The sequence below is a fragment of the Diadema setosum genome, chromosome 13 (genome assembly GCF_964275005.1).
Source record: "Diadema setosum chromosome 13, eeDiaSeto1, whole genome shotgun sequence".
Classification (NCBI taxonomy): domain Eukaryota; kingdom Metazoa; phylum Echinodermata; class Echinoidea; order Diadematoida; family Diadematidae; genus Diadema; species Diadema setosum.
In genome coordinates this window covers 19,032,152-19,048,436 of record NC_092697.1, presented here as the reverse complement: position 1 = coordinate 19,048,436, position 16,285 = coordinate 19,032,152, and the positions used below count along the sequence as shown (strand labels likewise).

The following is a 16,285-nucleotide window of genomic DNA, read 5'->3' as shown; positions in this document are numbered from 1 at the left end:
TCAGCCCTTTTTATATCCTGAAAAGCTACCATCAAATTAATGTCAAAGAGAAGTACACGTAATTCATGATGAAATTTAGTCAGTTTTTTATATTCCTGCCATGCGTTTGATCATAGCTTCCACAACATGTTATCGGGCTCTGGCCAACTAGCGCATGTTTGTATTATTGACTGTGTACATGTGTTGTCAATGTTCAATCAAATGTTCATATAGTTAACTCGCCACATGTCCACAGTGAAACTTCGTGAGGCATAAAGTAGCATAAGTTAGTGGTTTTACTGGATGGACATTGCAAAACTGATTAGTCTGAAACTTGCTTTTTAAGTACTGTATACATATGTTTATATAAACAGCAATTGATGGGAAATCTTTGTAAAGTTGTATTGGGGGTTTTTGGTAGCTATTTTGTGCAAAATATGACAAAAATAAAGATCACTTAAAAAAATAGTGTCCCATTCATCGGAGGTCTGTGCCCATTTGTGCAGTGAAAATAGCGGGCACTGGAAATGTTTTTGGAGGCATATATTATCTACCCAATGATCCTGATTATTAGGTGCCCAAATTGTGTGCGGTGAATACTGTATTACCATCTTTATTATCATCATGATGATTAGCATGATTATTTGTATAGTCATATTCATAAAAATTCTCATAAACTAAATGTCACAATGTGTAGCTATCTCTATGCAGTCTGTGTCAATCTAAATTCACCAAATATCAAATGATTATATCTATCATCTAGAGATCACACTTTTGAACATGAAGTAATGCTTGAATCTAAACAGTGAGGAAAGACCAATTCAACACTGACATACTTTGTCTGTGATTGGCTTAGGGCTGGGTCTGGGTACCAGCTGCAGCTCCTCCTCAGATATAGCAGAAGACAGACTTGAGGTTGAGCTCCTGTGCCTTAATCTAGATGAACCCCCAGAGGAAGAGACAGTGGGCCAAGCGGTGGTGTCAGATTTGGCCAGGGCCTGAAGGAAGACTGATTTGCTGGGACCATCGCAGGCTGGAGTTAGCTCCATCAGAACAGGTGGTTTCCCCTTGGCACTTGTGTGCTTGAGTCAAATGAGCAAAAGCTTGGTAAGAGCAATTATTGCCATCTCTATTATTAACAAGTCAGAATGGATTTAGTTTCAAAGAACCATTACATATAAACATGCTAAATCTTAAATTCACCACATGAAGAGGACCATACAGATGGAACAAGGCAAGTGCCAAAATGTGTCTCGCCCTTGTGGTGACTATCCACTCCCCAAGGGACATCTACCATCCAAGTTTGGTCACAAATGGACCTATGGATCAAAAGTTATGACCCACAATAGAAACGCGCCATTAAAAACTTAACATTGGGCTCTAAAAGTTCGTTGACCCATGCTTGTGACCTTTGACCTTGTGGTGATCACCCACTCCCCAAGGGACATCTACCATCCAAGTTTGGTCACAAACGGACCTATGGATCAAAAGTTATGACCCATAATAGAAACGCGCCATAAAAACTGAACATTGGGCTCTAAAAGTTTGTTGACCCATGCTTTTGACCATTGACCTTGTGGTGACCATCCACTCCCAAAGGGACATCTACCATCCAAGTTTAGTTACAAATGGAGTTATGGATCAAAAGTTATGACCCATAATAGAAATGCGCCATAAAAACTTAACATTGGGCTCTCAAGGTTTGTTGACCCCTGCTTGTGACCTTTGACCTTGTGGTAATCATCCACTCCCAAAGGGACATCTACCATCCAAGTTTAGTCACAAACGGACCTATGGATCAAAAGTTATGACCCATAATAGAAATGCACCATAAAAACTTAACATTATGGATCAAAAGTTATGACCCATAATAGAAACGCAACATAAAAACTTAACCCTAATCAGGCTGGGGGGGGGGGGCAGAATCCGCCCCCCCCCCTCGACGTTTCGCGCAATATCTTCGCAATGCGATAAGCTCCCGCCGCGATGTTTCATGACTTTTTTCTTTCAAGTATCGCGCAAATTTTGAGACCCAAATTGTTGCGCCCGCGCGTACCGTTTTGACGCGACGCCCGTTCGAAAAAAATTTGTCAACCCCAAAATTGCTCCAAAACGTGATTTTGTGTACAAATCGAATGCAAATTGTGTTTTTTCAATTAATTCACATAAAAATTCATATCTTCACTTAGAATGGCCGAAATTAATTTATTTTAGCATAATAATGCTTTGAAAAATGTCTGTGACAAATTTTGGCCAAAAAACAAACAAAAACAAAAGGTCAAAAAACAAGGAAATATATAAGAAATTCAAAAAACAATAAAATACATAGGAAATTAATTTCGATACAGATTTTTTTTTTATCCTATGTCTCAGAAGAATGATACAAGAAACATTTTTAAAAAGAAATTAGCTTAATTGGAGCATTAATAAGGGATTTAGAGCCCAAAACTGATTTTATGCATAAATTGCAATAATTAATTAATATAAAATATAAGAAAAATTTTTCGGAGAAAGCAACCATACATTTTGATAGAATACGTCGCGGGCGTCGCGTGTGCCGATTTTCGGCGCAATCGCGCGTTCCATAGGCGAGATCTCAAGGGGGGGCGGAATCCGCCCCCCCCCCCCCCCCAGATATAGCATGGCCAAAAAAGCCCAGCCTGATTAGGGTTAAAGCCCAAAGAAAGTTCTGGTACGCCTGCAAAAGTTGTCAAATTTTGCTCCAAAATGTGAACGTATGCCTAGGAAATGTGCGGAATAACGCTGTAATAACAAGATATTCGATGGGTAACGACGAAAATGGGAAATATTAACAAAAAACGTTCAGTCTCAGAACTTACCCGAACGGGGTCAGGCTAGACTCGGACTCGGGGATAACTCAGCCTCGCTTTGCTTGACGGCGGGATCCCTCTGGATTGTACAGCGTTGCACTATGCATATGGGAGCGGCCTGTATAAACTACATTGTAGCGTTCTGGCTACTCGCAGTAATGGTCCGAGTTGTTACAACGCGCGCATCAAAAACCTCTTTGGCGCGCATGCAAAATTAGTGTGCGCCTCTCAAGCACCTCTAAAAACATCAAAGACGCTTTATAAACAACAACAAAAACTTCAAAGACCGCGCGTCTCAGCAACTGAGGTGATGCGCGCGTATATAGGCTTTGAGGACCGCGCGCTGTCCATTTGTTTTGTACAGGATTAGCACGCACTTTCCTGTCTGCTCATCAAGGCCTCGTTTGGTACCCGTAGTATAGAGTACTGATGAACATGGCGATCACGAACTGTGTGTAAATTGTCTGAAATAGGGTCGAGAATTCCCTGAGACCGAGTTAGTCTGGAGCCTTCTGGAATAAAAGTCGGTCTACCGACTTTTATTATTTTTCTCAAAATACTCCAAAACGACACATCATTTCAGCAAACCGCGTCAGCCAGGTAAGTTTCGTTGTAGACTCTTTCGATATATTGCAAGCAAATATGAAATGGTGCCAGACGGGTTCTCAGGCCCTTACCAGAACTTTGTTTTCACTTTAACATTGGGCCCTAAAGTTCATTGACCCCTGCCTGAGCGCTTTGACCTTGAGGTGACCTTCATATATGGTAAAATGTGAAACTTTGTATGACCCCTCTTCCCTCGAAGTTTGATTGCAATTGAAGCCTAAAGTAAAGAGTTATTGAAGTTTTTGTAGCGTTATGGACAGACAACGGACGGACAGACGCCGCAGGCGATCCCTTAGTCTCCCCTCACCTCCGGTGGGCTCGACAATAAACTGACTATTACATTTTTATATGATAGATATCATCAAGATATTCTATCAGTTTGCAATGTATGTGTATGAAAAAATAAGCCCCCCCCCCCCCGCATAATCACAAATGATACATCAATCCTCATGTAATGTTACCTCGTGACTAGAAAACAATATTTAAATAACATCCCTACAATATAAATACTGTTCACAAGGTATTGCAGTTTAAATCTTTCAGTTTCATCAAAAGCTCAGTGTTCACACTGACAATTCATGAATTTAAGTAATGCTAAATCCAGAAGTATCAGAACTAACACATGCTACACACTTTCTTACGCCTGTAAATGCTTGTGGAGGTGTTGTGGCTAAGTGGATAAGAGCGCTTGTCTCTGAATCCCATTAGCATGGTATGGCTTCAAGGGTTGGAGCCCATGCAAAGCCTGACATGTTTGCTCCACAGCAAGGCACTTTATCTACTTTGCTGCTCTCCATCCAAGAGTAAAATGGGTACCCAGTAAGATGAGAATGTTTATGTTGGTTTATCAGCATGTGGGCACCTGTAAAATGGCAACTGGCTAGAATGCTCCCCAGGGAGTGGAGAGTGAGCACTGTCAGTGCTGGGGGGAAATAATGTATCCTATGACCTGGGTAATAATAGTCTATAAGGTGCATTGAAGTTATCAATGAGTCTGAAATGAGCTATATAAAAACCAGGATTGTCGCTATGGCGACTGATGCCTCCGCCATGTGACTGATGCCTCCGCCATAATGCATGATTCTCCCAATAGGTGTATGGTACAATGTCTTCACAATGTGTTATGACAGTTTCACAAAACTGACAAAATATTGAAATGACAGGTTTGTCAGAAATATCTTGAATATTCACTTTCCTTGAACTAGGTTTGCTATAATTGTCTAAGAGTGCACATACCTGTATTTGGGGAATTGAGAATTTTTACTTGACTTCTGACCTACCCTTTTATAAGTTTATGCATTGAGTAATTTTCAAGGTATGAAGAAAGAGTGTAATTACAGTATAATATATATATATATTTGCATTTAAACCTACATGTGTAACCTTTGACCCTTAACCTTTGACTTTCTGGCTGGAAATTTCTCAGAGAATCTCCATTAGGGAATACATGTATACATCAAGTTTTAGTTTTAAAAATAATAATGTAAGCATTGCATGTACTAGTATATGAGGGAAATAGTAAAATTTTGAGGAGTTGACCTTGACCTTTGACCCCCTGACTAGTGACTCATGACCCCTACATTCCCTAGAAAATCCCTGCCAGTCAGTACATGTGTATGTACCAAGTTCCATGAAGATACATTGAACCATTTGCAAGAAAAGTGAAATTGTAACATATTCACCTAACCTTTGACCTTTTGACCTTTGACCTTATGACATGAAACTCTCTCTGGAGAATCTTTATGCAGTAGTACATGTCTACACTAAGTTGCAAGATAATACCTTCGGGCATTGCATGGATGTGGGGGAAATAGCAACGTTTTTAGCATTTGACCTTGACCTTATGACCTTTGACCTCTTGCCAATGTCACTAAAATCTACTCAACTAATTGCCCCATCATACATCATCCTTGGACCAAGTTTGGTGAAAGCTGCTTCATCCAGTTTTGAGTTATCACGTAAACAGATAAATTTTAGGATTTGACCTTGATCTTTGACCTTTGACCTCTGTCCAATTTCACTCAAAAACTAATCAAGTAATTGTCCCATCATACATCATCCTCAGACAATTTTGGTTAAATTTGCTGAATCCAGTCTTGAGTTATCGCGTAAACAGATACAATTTAATGATTTGACCTTGACCTTTGACCTTTGGCCGATTTCACCCAAAATCTAATCAATTAATTGCCCCATCATACTTTATACTTGGACCAAGTTTGGTAAAATTCCAGTCAATATTACTCAAGTTATCGCGTAAACGAATGCAGACGGACGTACGGACGGACGGACGGACAACCCGAAAACATAATGCTTCCGGCACCACTTCGTGGCGGAGGCATAACTAGTTATTATTTTTTTATTATTATTATTATCATCACTATTCTCTTTATTATCATTATTATTATTATTATTATTATCAATATCACTATTATTATTATTATTACTATTACTATTATCGACATCATTATCATTATTACTGATATCATCATTAAATTGAGCAGGCACACAGACAAATAACTTGGCATGTACGTGTGTGTGTTATATTTGAGATATCGCGTGAATGTCTACATAAAATGGCCGAATATTTCACAGTTTCAAGTGAACGAATCTTAGTTTAATTTGGACCAAATAGTCTGAGACTTCTCAATTCCCCATAATTCCCCACAATTTGTTTGCACCTTATCGATTTGGCCACTCATAAGATCTCTTGCAAATGAAAACTTTATCTTTAACTAACTTTAACTTTAAGCTGATTTTACAAAGTTAATTTTAAGCTAACTTAACTTGTCACAACATGTGCATCTACATATCTGCAAGTACAGGAGAAACTTTAAGCTCTAAACCACAAGCTAAACCCAAATTTCAGGGCTACTTTGTGAACTTTCTCACCATGCTGCAATGCCCAGACAGCTTTCTAAAATATTTTCCCATGGTCACTAGAATCAAGCCTACAACTGCAGTTCACTAACCCTACTCCCTGGGTAGAACACCAAGCAGGCTCCCATCTACCAGCACACATGTAAAATTCAACCATATTAATGTTTAGAATCCACCAGGGCCCCGTTTCATAACGGTAGAGCGACAGCGTGAAGTCCACTATACAGCGTCAACTTCCACCCTGCAGATTCAAATTCTTAACTTGATGCTGCAGGGCATTTCATAACAAGAGACCCGGGGGTCACGCGCTCACCTGAGTATCGCAAGTTCACCTTCCATGCATTCTTGCAGACTCTTACCTGAGAACATTGGAAACTTATGGTGGGGGTAGCTTTGAGAGTGGGGGCATGGTGGTCATTTACATATTCCATCACACTGGTAAAAAATACCTACCAAGTGCACTGTACTTTATAGAGTGTTGGATTATGCAGCTTGGGGAAAAAAGACTTAAAGCCCTATCACTTTTGATTAGAACTAGAGAAAAATATTATTGAATATTCATTAATTTAGGAGGTTTGGACCCCCAAGGAAAGCATGGTGCCCATTCAAACACTTTGAAATCTTCCCCATGGGAATGCTACTTGCCAAGTTTGGTGAAAATCCATTATGTTGTTTTCAGCAAGAAGATGAAAATTTAGGCCCGCATTTTGACCCCCCCCCCCCATCCCATCCCGCTTCCTTGGGTCCCAAGGGGTGGGGGGGGGGGGTAGGGCACCCCTGATTTTCCCATGAACAAACTTGAAACAACAGTCATCAATATACTGACTCACTGTATCAACTTAGCTCAATCACTTCTGGTTCCAGAGAAAATCTGTAAAGATTACTTACAGGAAGGGGGGGGGGGACCCCTGGGGCCCCCAGGTGGAGCATGGTGCCCATTTGATGGAATTGAGATTCTATCCCCCTAGGGATGCTACCTGCCAAGTTTGGTGAAAATTTGTGATAGGGATTTCATGAAAAAGATGAAAATGTACAATTTTGGTCCAAATTTAGGCCTCCTGGGGCCCCCCAGGTGGGGTATGGTGCCCATTTGATAAGAATGAGATTCTTTCTCCCAAGGGATGCCACCTGCCAACTTTGGTGTAAATTCATAATGGCATTTTCAAGAAAAAGATGAAAGTGTACAATTTGGGCCCCATTAGGACCCCTCCGCACCCCCCTCCCCTGGGTCCCAAGGGGGGCACCCCTGATTCCGCCATGAACAAACTTGAAACTACAGTCATCAATGTACTATTTTAATTCGTAATTCTCCGTACGGCATAATATGAGATCCCGCTCGCGCATGCGCCAACAATTCGCTCACAATATGGCGCCGTTCTAAATTCTCTCTCGCCGACCTGATTTCTAAATCGGTTTCCATCGCCGTTGTTACTCGACATCGACGTTATTTTAGGCTCCTACGTTTCTGTTTGGATGCTAGTAGTTTATTTGCGAAGCTGATTTGATTATATTCCTAATGTTAAGAGGAAAATTTTCGTCAGTTTGTTCGGACTTATCAGCTCGCATGGAAGGGAATACAGCAGCGGAGGTGAGGCCGGCACAGCCGTGCTCTGCCCCCGGAACTTCGGCCCAGACGCCGGCAAAGCCAGGCGCGGGCACGGACAGCACGAAGAGCAAACCGAGTGCGACGCATTCATTAGTGCCCACTGCTAAAGCTGGTGGAAGTAAAGGGAAAGAGAAATCTGGCAAAGGGAAGAGCGTTTCTACCGCTACAGCGGGTTCTTCGGACATTTCTAGTATGGAGAAAAGACTTCAGAACCTGGAAGGTTTGCTAGCAAAAGTGATTGACCTACTCCCTCGCCTAGTGGCAGATCGGCTTCAAGCTCACGTCAGTCAGTCTCTGCGGGCCACGATGCCCACTGCTCTGCCTATCAAGGAGGTGCATATGACTATGAAAGAGAGCATGACAGTGATTACGATGATCAGTACGATGAAGAGGGAAGTAGTTCTACTATTTCTTTCCCCACAGGGGAACATGAGATGGATCCTGATGCTAGCGTGCCCTCTCTCGCCGCGAAATTTGCACGCCCAAGTGAGGTTGGGGAGGCTGTTGATGACAATGTCGCACAATCAGTCACGTACATGCTTACTCATCAATTGGAAGAAAACTCTCTGGAAGAGACAGCCAAGAAATATCCTTCCCCAAACAACTGCAGCCTGCTTGATGTACCTAGAGTTAATCCTCCTATTTGGGAGAACTTAAAATCGGGCACAAAAAGCAGAGACTTGAAACTCCAGCGGGTTCAGCACTCTCTCTCCAGAGGCCTTGTTGCCTTCATGCGCACGATTGACGCCACTGATATTTCAGAACAAATCGGCCTTTTTTAGACGCCAAGCGGCACCTCCAGCCACGAAGAGCAGACCGCCGCTCCACCCCTCACAGCAGAGGCCAGGCTCCAAGGAGAATCTAACAGGAGCTTGCCTTGAAGAGGTAAGTTATCCAAATTCTCAGTCTTTGCATAATTCTCAAGTTGGAGGTCGACTGAAGCAATTTTATGATGAGTGGTGCAAAATAACATCAGACCCGTTCATTTTGTCAGCTATAAAAAAGGGGTACGAACTTGAGTTTAACCCAGAACTGGGACCACCATCGAGATCCTATCCTATCTTTGAATATCAGAAAGACAACAAAGAAAGAGAAGCCATTCAGGAAGAGATACGAAAACTTGTGGCTAAGAACGTGATTGAGCCATGTACACATAAAAGTGGAGAATTTGTGTCAAACATTTTCACGAGGCCTAAGAAAAATGGCAGCCTCAGAATAATCCTAAATCTTTCCGATCTTAATAAGTACATGAGTTACCAACATTTCAAAATGGATGGTATTCACGTAGCCATGGATTTGATCTCGTCTAATTGTTTCCTTGCTTCAGTCGATCTCCAGGATGCATATTATTCTGTCCCAATTCACCCTAGCCATAAGAAATACCTGAAGTTTGTATGGCAAAGGCAGCTGTATCAGTTTAAGGTCCTCCCAAACGGTCTGAGCACAGCCCCTAGATTATTCACTAAACTCCTCAAACCAGTTTTTGCTTCCCTACGGCAAGAAGGGCATGTGGTTGTCGGGTACTTGGACGATACCATAATAATAGGAAAAGATGCAGAGCTTACTCATAAAGCAGTTCAAGCGACTACAAGCTTATTTGCTCAGCTTGGTTTCCTTGTTCACCCTGAGAAATCAGTACTCCAACCAACCCAAGTAATTCAATTCTTAGGATTTACTTTGGACTCCCATGCAATGACCATCTCACTCCCAGACAGTAAGGAGGAGGAAATAATTGAGGCATGTTCAGACCTACTTGGGCAGAATAAGCCATCAGTCCGCGTTGTTGCCAGAGTGATTGGGAAAATCATTTCTACATTCCCAGCTATTCAGTACGGCCCACTCCACTATCGCTCCCTAGAAAGGGATCAGATAAATGCTCTTAAGAGGAATAGGGGTCATTTTGACCGTCCAATGCATTTATCGGAGAATGCTAAGCAGAACCTAAGATGGTGGATTCTTAATGTGAAAGGATTGAAATCCCCAATACAGCGGAAAGGATGGGGTGCTAGTGACCTCCGAATAAAGACAGGAGGAAGATGGAATGAACAGGAAATGGTCAGGGCAAGAAATAATGACATTAATTTCCTGGAAACACTGGCAGCAGAGTTTGGATTGATGGCCCTTTGTGCAGATATGCATGATGTGCACATACTAATCAGACTAGACAATACCACAGCTGTGGCATATCTAAACAATATGGGAGGATGTAAATCTATAGACTGTGATGAGGTAGCATGCAGGATCTGGGGATGGTGCGTTGAGAGAAATATATGGCTCACTGCAGAGCACCTCCCTGGGCGGCTTAACACAGAGGCAGATACCATGTCCAGAAAATTTAATGACAAATCAGAGTGGATGCTTAACAGAGAGGTGTTCAAAGATGTTGTGGACCATTTTGGTACCCCGGAAATTGATCTTTTTGCATCGAGATTGAATGCACAAGTACCTCGATATATCTCATGGTATCCAGAGCCAGAAGCAGAATCAGTCAATGCTTTTCTGACACAGTCATCTAAATGCATTTTATACCGTACACACATGCATTGCATTGTGTAAAAAATGTATCAGGTACGCTATACGGTACTTCGTAGTAAATTTCGTGCAGTAAAGCAAGTGGCCCTTGATTCGACAGGATTCCATGAATCAACCACTCTTACAGATAATAAAAATTCAGTGAAATTCATGAATAAAAAATGGCGCATATCAAGTGCGAAATTCAAACTATGCAACTATCTCCACACATGTTCCGAAGAGCACAACAGTGGGCCACTTCGCCGGAACCCCGAAATCATTGTCGAACCCTCCCGGGTCAACTCGCACAAGCAGTTCAACGAGTAAGTAACAGGTAAGTAAAGTTGCACAGCAACACATATAGACTCGTTTCATTCCAAGTTTTGAAGTTACTAGTCCGTTTATCTGCATTGAATCTATACAGCAAGTACACTTACAGCCATGATTGCAGCCGTTTCTGAGATAACTTGAGCATTTACGTGATATTTATATTTTGCATGCCACCCGTGCCAGAATTTGCTGTATCACCAGTGTTCGATTGCAACTTGTTGTGAATGCGTTGAATCTCTCGCACAGCGTGCGAGTACATGGATAGTACCGCGCTCTCGTAGTGCGATGTACTACAGTATGTATACAGTTTTGCCCGTGCGTAGCACGCGTGCTAATACATTCACATAGGCAGGGCGAGCGCATGGCGCGGTACGTCGCGCATGTTGATGCACGGACATATGGGTCGGGTCGGTCGGGTTACCAGAAACCAAAATATTTTTTTCCTTGGCCCAATTAGTAACACGTAATGTATGAGACAAACCTGTCAATCGCAGGGTCTCTCAACTCGGCAACTCGGCTCAGTAACTCTGAAATTCATGATAATCTTGCACAACTTGCTGTAGGTTTCGAGGGATGGCCTAACATTACTGCTTGCTTGCCCAATTAATGCCAGCTGCTGCTGTCGAATTTATGTGCTTCTGGGAATGTTGAATGTGTATGAGGTCACAGCATACCGCATATACTCATGCGACCTACATGCAGTGTCGAATTACCATCAGTCAAAAACTAAAAGCAAAGAACACAGCGAAAGGCCGCTCGTACCATGTCATCTTGTTACACATTCCTGTGCTCTACTGCATTGCAGTGCAAGTATAACTGTTCATGTGCAGTGCTAGTGAAAGCTGCAGACGACATACAAAGACAACCATATTGCACATTGAAGCATCCCTGCAATAAGTGAGCGTATGCCTTGCACCAGTGATCTCAACAGGAAACTACAGAGATTACTGGCGCAAAAAGGGAGAAATCAGGCTCGTACATGATCACACAAGTTGTCATCCTAACTTTTCCTAGGATGTTGAGTTGACATCCTAGTTTGAGAGTTTATGAAACGCAATTTTGCTATGATAGCAAGTCGACATTCCAGTAGGAGAAGTTGACATCCCAGCAGGACTTTCTGGGTTGTCAACTTTGGTAGTTTTATGAAACACGCCCCAGGATACCCACTGTTACATCTGGGCAGAGAGGAGCATAGCTGTATACAAAGTGTGCCGCTTACAGACACACGTGCTAAGACAAAGCTTGAACCCTCCGTATATTGCCATTGGAACGACTGAATTACTTGTCATTAATGATGGTGTTACCGCAAATCTCTCTTCCTCACGTCATGAATTGCTACATTTCTTACATCCTACCTTGTAGACGTGGAGGTTTTCACGACATCCTACAAGGAGGAATTTGGGATCTTGCTCTCCAGTCTGGCACCATTCATAGAAGAGAGTCTGGGAGCTGGTTTGTGTGAACAGGACCAAAAGATGTCTTCCATTGGCAGAACATATCCTTATGTGGGGAAAAAAAAACCAAACAATTATAAATTTGGAAGAAGGACAGAGCTTTCTGCTATTTGTACTTTAGCAATTAACTTGAGCACACTAAATTTTTGGAAATTAAGAATCATACAAAGGGAAAAACAAAAATGTTCAAGTCTAAGCATCTAAACAAGCAATGGAGACAAAGAAAAAAAAAGAAGTCTGCTTCAAAGAACCATACAAAATGGAACTAATGGGAAAGAGTTCTTCTTAATAAATGACCTCTTGAAGAAAACGGGTGTTCACAGACAGCTAAAATCCACAGTTTTTTAAGGTAACAGAAAAATATGACATAGATCACATGAATTCTTTCATCTTGTTAAAAAAAAATGAAAAGAATTCTTTGTTCATCCCTCTGCTTAATATTCTCTTGCTTTTATTAATGCCTTGTCCGCCTTGGACCACTTAACCCTAACTAGGCCGGGCTATTTAGGTAGATCATAGAGCTGGGGGGGCCCTCCCAGGCCCCCCCTCCAGATCTCGGCCGTCGACCGCGCGATCGCGACGAAAATTGGCACACACATTGCCTATGATGTAATCTAAAGTACTATGAAGTTAGATTTTTTAAAAATTGTCATTTATGCTAAATTATGCTAATTTATGCATAATGATGCATGAAATCGGACAATTTGGTATAAATCACTAAATAAAGCTCGAAATGGGCACATTTTTTTGTGTAAATATTCTTTTTAGTGTCCTAAGCAAATATAAGAGAAAAAAAATTGAGCTATCCGAAAAAATTTCTTAAGTATTTTATTGTTTTTTGAATTTCTTATGTATTTCTTTGTTTTTTCGACTTTATGTTTTTCATTGTTTTTCCGATGAAACTTGTCCGCGACATTGTTCCGAACAAGAAAATATGTTATTAATTGCTTTTTACAATAAAACCCCAAAATAATCATGCTTTTATGAAATGTGACTGTAAGCACAGTTTCAATTGAAATTGGACACGAATTCACGTTTTTGAGCAATTTTTGGTCTGACATGCATGTACATATTTATGCGAAACTTCGGAACCGCGCGCCCGGGCATCACAAATTTGGTGTCAAAAGATGCGGGAGACTCAACAGAAAAAAGTCATGAAACGTCGCGGCGATAGCTTTTCACGTTAGCGATACATCGTGCGGAACGTCGAGGGGGGGGGGGGGCCTCAGAGGCCCCCCGGCCTAGTTAGGGTTAACATAATAATGTCGGAATTTCGGAGCTTGGGTATTTGTTACAAGTTCATCATGTCACTGCTGGTAATCAAGGACAGCCCGGTGGCAGTGTCGCTGCCCGGAAGGCAGTACATGACAGGTTCGAGTCAAATGGATCCTTTTTCTGACACGTTTGTCAAATTATTTCATTTTTAGAGGGAGACAAATTGAAGAAAAATTTACAGCTCAATTCCTTGTTCTATTTTCAGACTTTTGTTTTGCCTAGGGCTGGTCTTCCATTTTGTATTAGAGAATTTTACTGAATCTTGAAGCACTTGTTCTGTCACTGAATAGATTTCATTTCACACATTACCCCTTTTAATGCAATAAGCATGACTTTGTAACTGGTGGCATTTCAGAGCACCAGTCCAATCCTTGCATGCTCAACAATGATTATAATATTATTAAAAAAAGAAGTCTGACGATGCTAATTCATAGGAAATGAGCTGAATGTCATCCTTACCTATCTTGTATGGTGCTGCTGTTCAGGTACCGGAGACAGGCTGACCATACCACAGGGTTTGACACAAGATTTACACCACTCAACCAACTGAGAAGAAAATTATACATTCATAAGTACTAAAAAAAATGCACCAACTTTACTCTTGTCATTGGCCCTGGAAGTCTTTACAAATTATGATTAACATTACTGAGAATGTGATTTACAATTATAATGCCCACATTTAAAGCTAATGACCCATGGCGTTCTGTGGACAGCACTTCTTCAACTGGTGTCAACTTTCAATGGTATTTCCCGTCTGTATTTGTACAGCCATCAAGCATCTTGGGGAATCAAACACTTCTGTTTCTTTCAAGAATGTAAAGCTAATCCACTATTGTACTGTTTATCTAGAACATTTTAAAATGTCATGACAGATGTAGGTTTCTCCCTTTATTTTGCTTGTTTGGCTTATAAACATTACTTGCTAGAGGAGTCCCTTCAACTTGGTCCCTCTCATACAGCTAGTCTGCACATTGTGAGAGATCATACTTGTCAGGATAGAATAGTGAAGTCCTCTCCACAGTGCTTGATTTTGCATTCTGTCATCGAGTTTAGCCCAACATACTGATACAGCTAAGGGTAGGCACAATACAGCAGTATACCTAGGTCAACCACTACCTGCAAAGTTGAATTCAGCTACCAGCTACCAGCTATACCATTGCTACTAGTGAGAGCCATACAGAATATGATGGTATCCATTGCACCATACTTACATGCCAACAAGGGGCAGTGTGCTTGCCTTGGGGTCACTCTCCAGGAGCAGCAACAACTTCCTCGTCTCATCCATGGTAATAAACCTGAAATAAAGGGATGCAGAGAACACCAGAGTACACATGGCACCTGTACAGTACTGTAGTCTGCCACCTTGCCAGTCTCAGAGGACTGCTACTCTTTAGTGCACACAGCTTCCTGACCTGCTACTGCCTACTCATTTCTGCACAAAATAGTAGATTTTTTCATCTCCTAAAGTTTCTCCTCACTGTGTGCGTGTGTGTGTGTGTGTGTGGGGGGGGGGGGATCAATCTCACACCTTTCATCATGAAACACATATTTATTTTTGCATTCTTATCAAACGATGAAAGAAATACACTGTTACCCTCAAAATGTGCAAGGCATCACTGAATAGGACTGGGCTACTGGTAGCTTAAAAAGGGCCAACATTAGTTTTAACTTTCATCCCCCCCCCCCCCCCCCCCCCCCCCGAGAGAATGGTGGTGTGTATAAGTATATTCAGGCACTTTGTGTTTTGATAAAACAGTTTGTAAGAGTTTCTCTCTTTTTTTCCTTATTATTCTCCTTTCAACTTTAGCTTTAACAACTTTCTGCACAATAAGCAAGATCAAAACAGAGTAACTCATTTGTATAATAGAAAACAGAGATTTCTGTCACAAACCTATGAACCTATTTTGCCACTATTTCCAAAATGAAAAAAAAAAATCCAAGTACAATCCAAAAACTATGTTTTCTAAATTGAAACACATTTCCAGGACTTTTAAATGGCAAAACACTATTACGATTTCAAACTTTAGCACTTTTTAAGGCTTGTACAAATCCTGTACTTGAAGGATTCCAGGAGAACTACTTTAAGACACAGAGGGTTTGCAATCTTACCCTGTTCTGTATTTACCCTGTACATCGCTGAGTGGGAGTGGTCCCAAAAGATTCCTTGCCAGGGCTGTTGGTATGAAAGGTACTGGTCTGACGGGTGTGGCAGCAAATCTGGTCGCCATGGTGAGAGCCCCAAAGTGCAGACAGAAGGTCACATCATCCTCACTGCTGTGGCAGCGGCAAAGAAGGCGAAGAGCAAGACTCTTGGAGGGATCTACTGGCCCATGGCTGCTGTAGTTACTCTCCAACAGCTGTATGGGGGGGGGGGGGGGTTAAAGTTAGAATGTACGAAATAAATGTCAGTTGATCTGCTTTTGTTTTAAAACAAAATGGTTATGGCACTGAAAGCATATTACTCCTTCATCGCATGCTGATGTCATTGTTTTCTATCTAAAAATCAAACTACTAAGAATCACACATAAATTTGACTAACATGTGCACGCATTCTACAAAATACCTTACAAAGTTGTATGTATATACCTCAAGTAGACCATTTTGTACTTAATTTGAAATCTAAACTGGCATTAGCACAAGACTGATTTTTTACCCTTGAGTATCATAAAGCTCTCAATAGAATGGAATTGACAGTCACAATGAATTGTTAAAAATAAGGATTTTTCAAAAGAAAAAGACTCAGTGGGTCTAGCACTCATGCATATAACATAAGTTATTGTTCTGTGCATTCTTGAAGACTAGGAAGAACACAGCAA

The 16,285-nt window shown here is 41.4% G+C and overlaps 1 protein-coding gene across 1 annotated transcript in view; it reads right to left on the bottom strand.

Moving 5' to 3' along the window:
* The window catches only part of LOC140236461 (uncharacterized), a 41,403-nt gene that overhangs the window by 19,845 nt on the left and 5,273 nt on the right, over positions 1–16,285 (bottom strand). The window contains exons 5-9 of the mRNA XM_072316385.1: positions 15,579–15,826; positions 14,681–14,764; positions 13,929–14,015; positions 12,096–12,240; positions 816–1,061 (exon numbers count right to left, since the gene is read on the bottom strand). Coding sequence (XP_072172486.1) covers positions 816–1,061; positions 12,096–12,240; positions 13,929–14,015; positions 14,681–14,764; positions 15,579–15,826 — 810 coding nt within the window. The remainder of the gene's footprint in view (positions 1–815; positions 1,062–12,095; positions 12,241–13,928; positions 14,016–14,680; positions 14,765–15,578; positions 15,827–16,285) is intronic.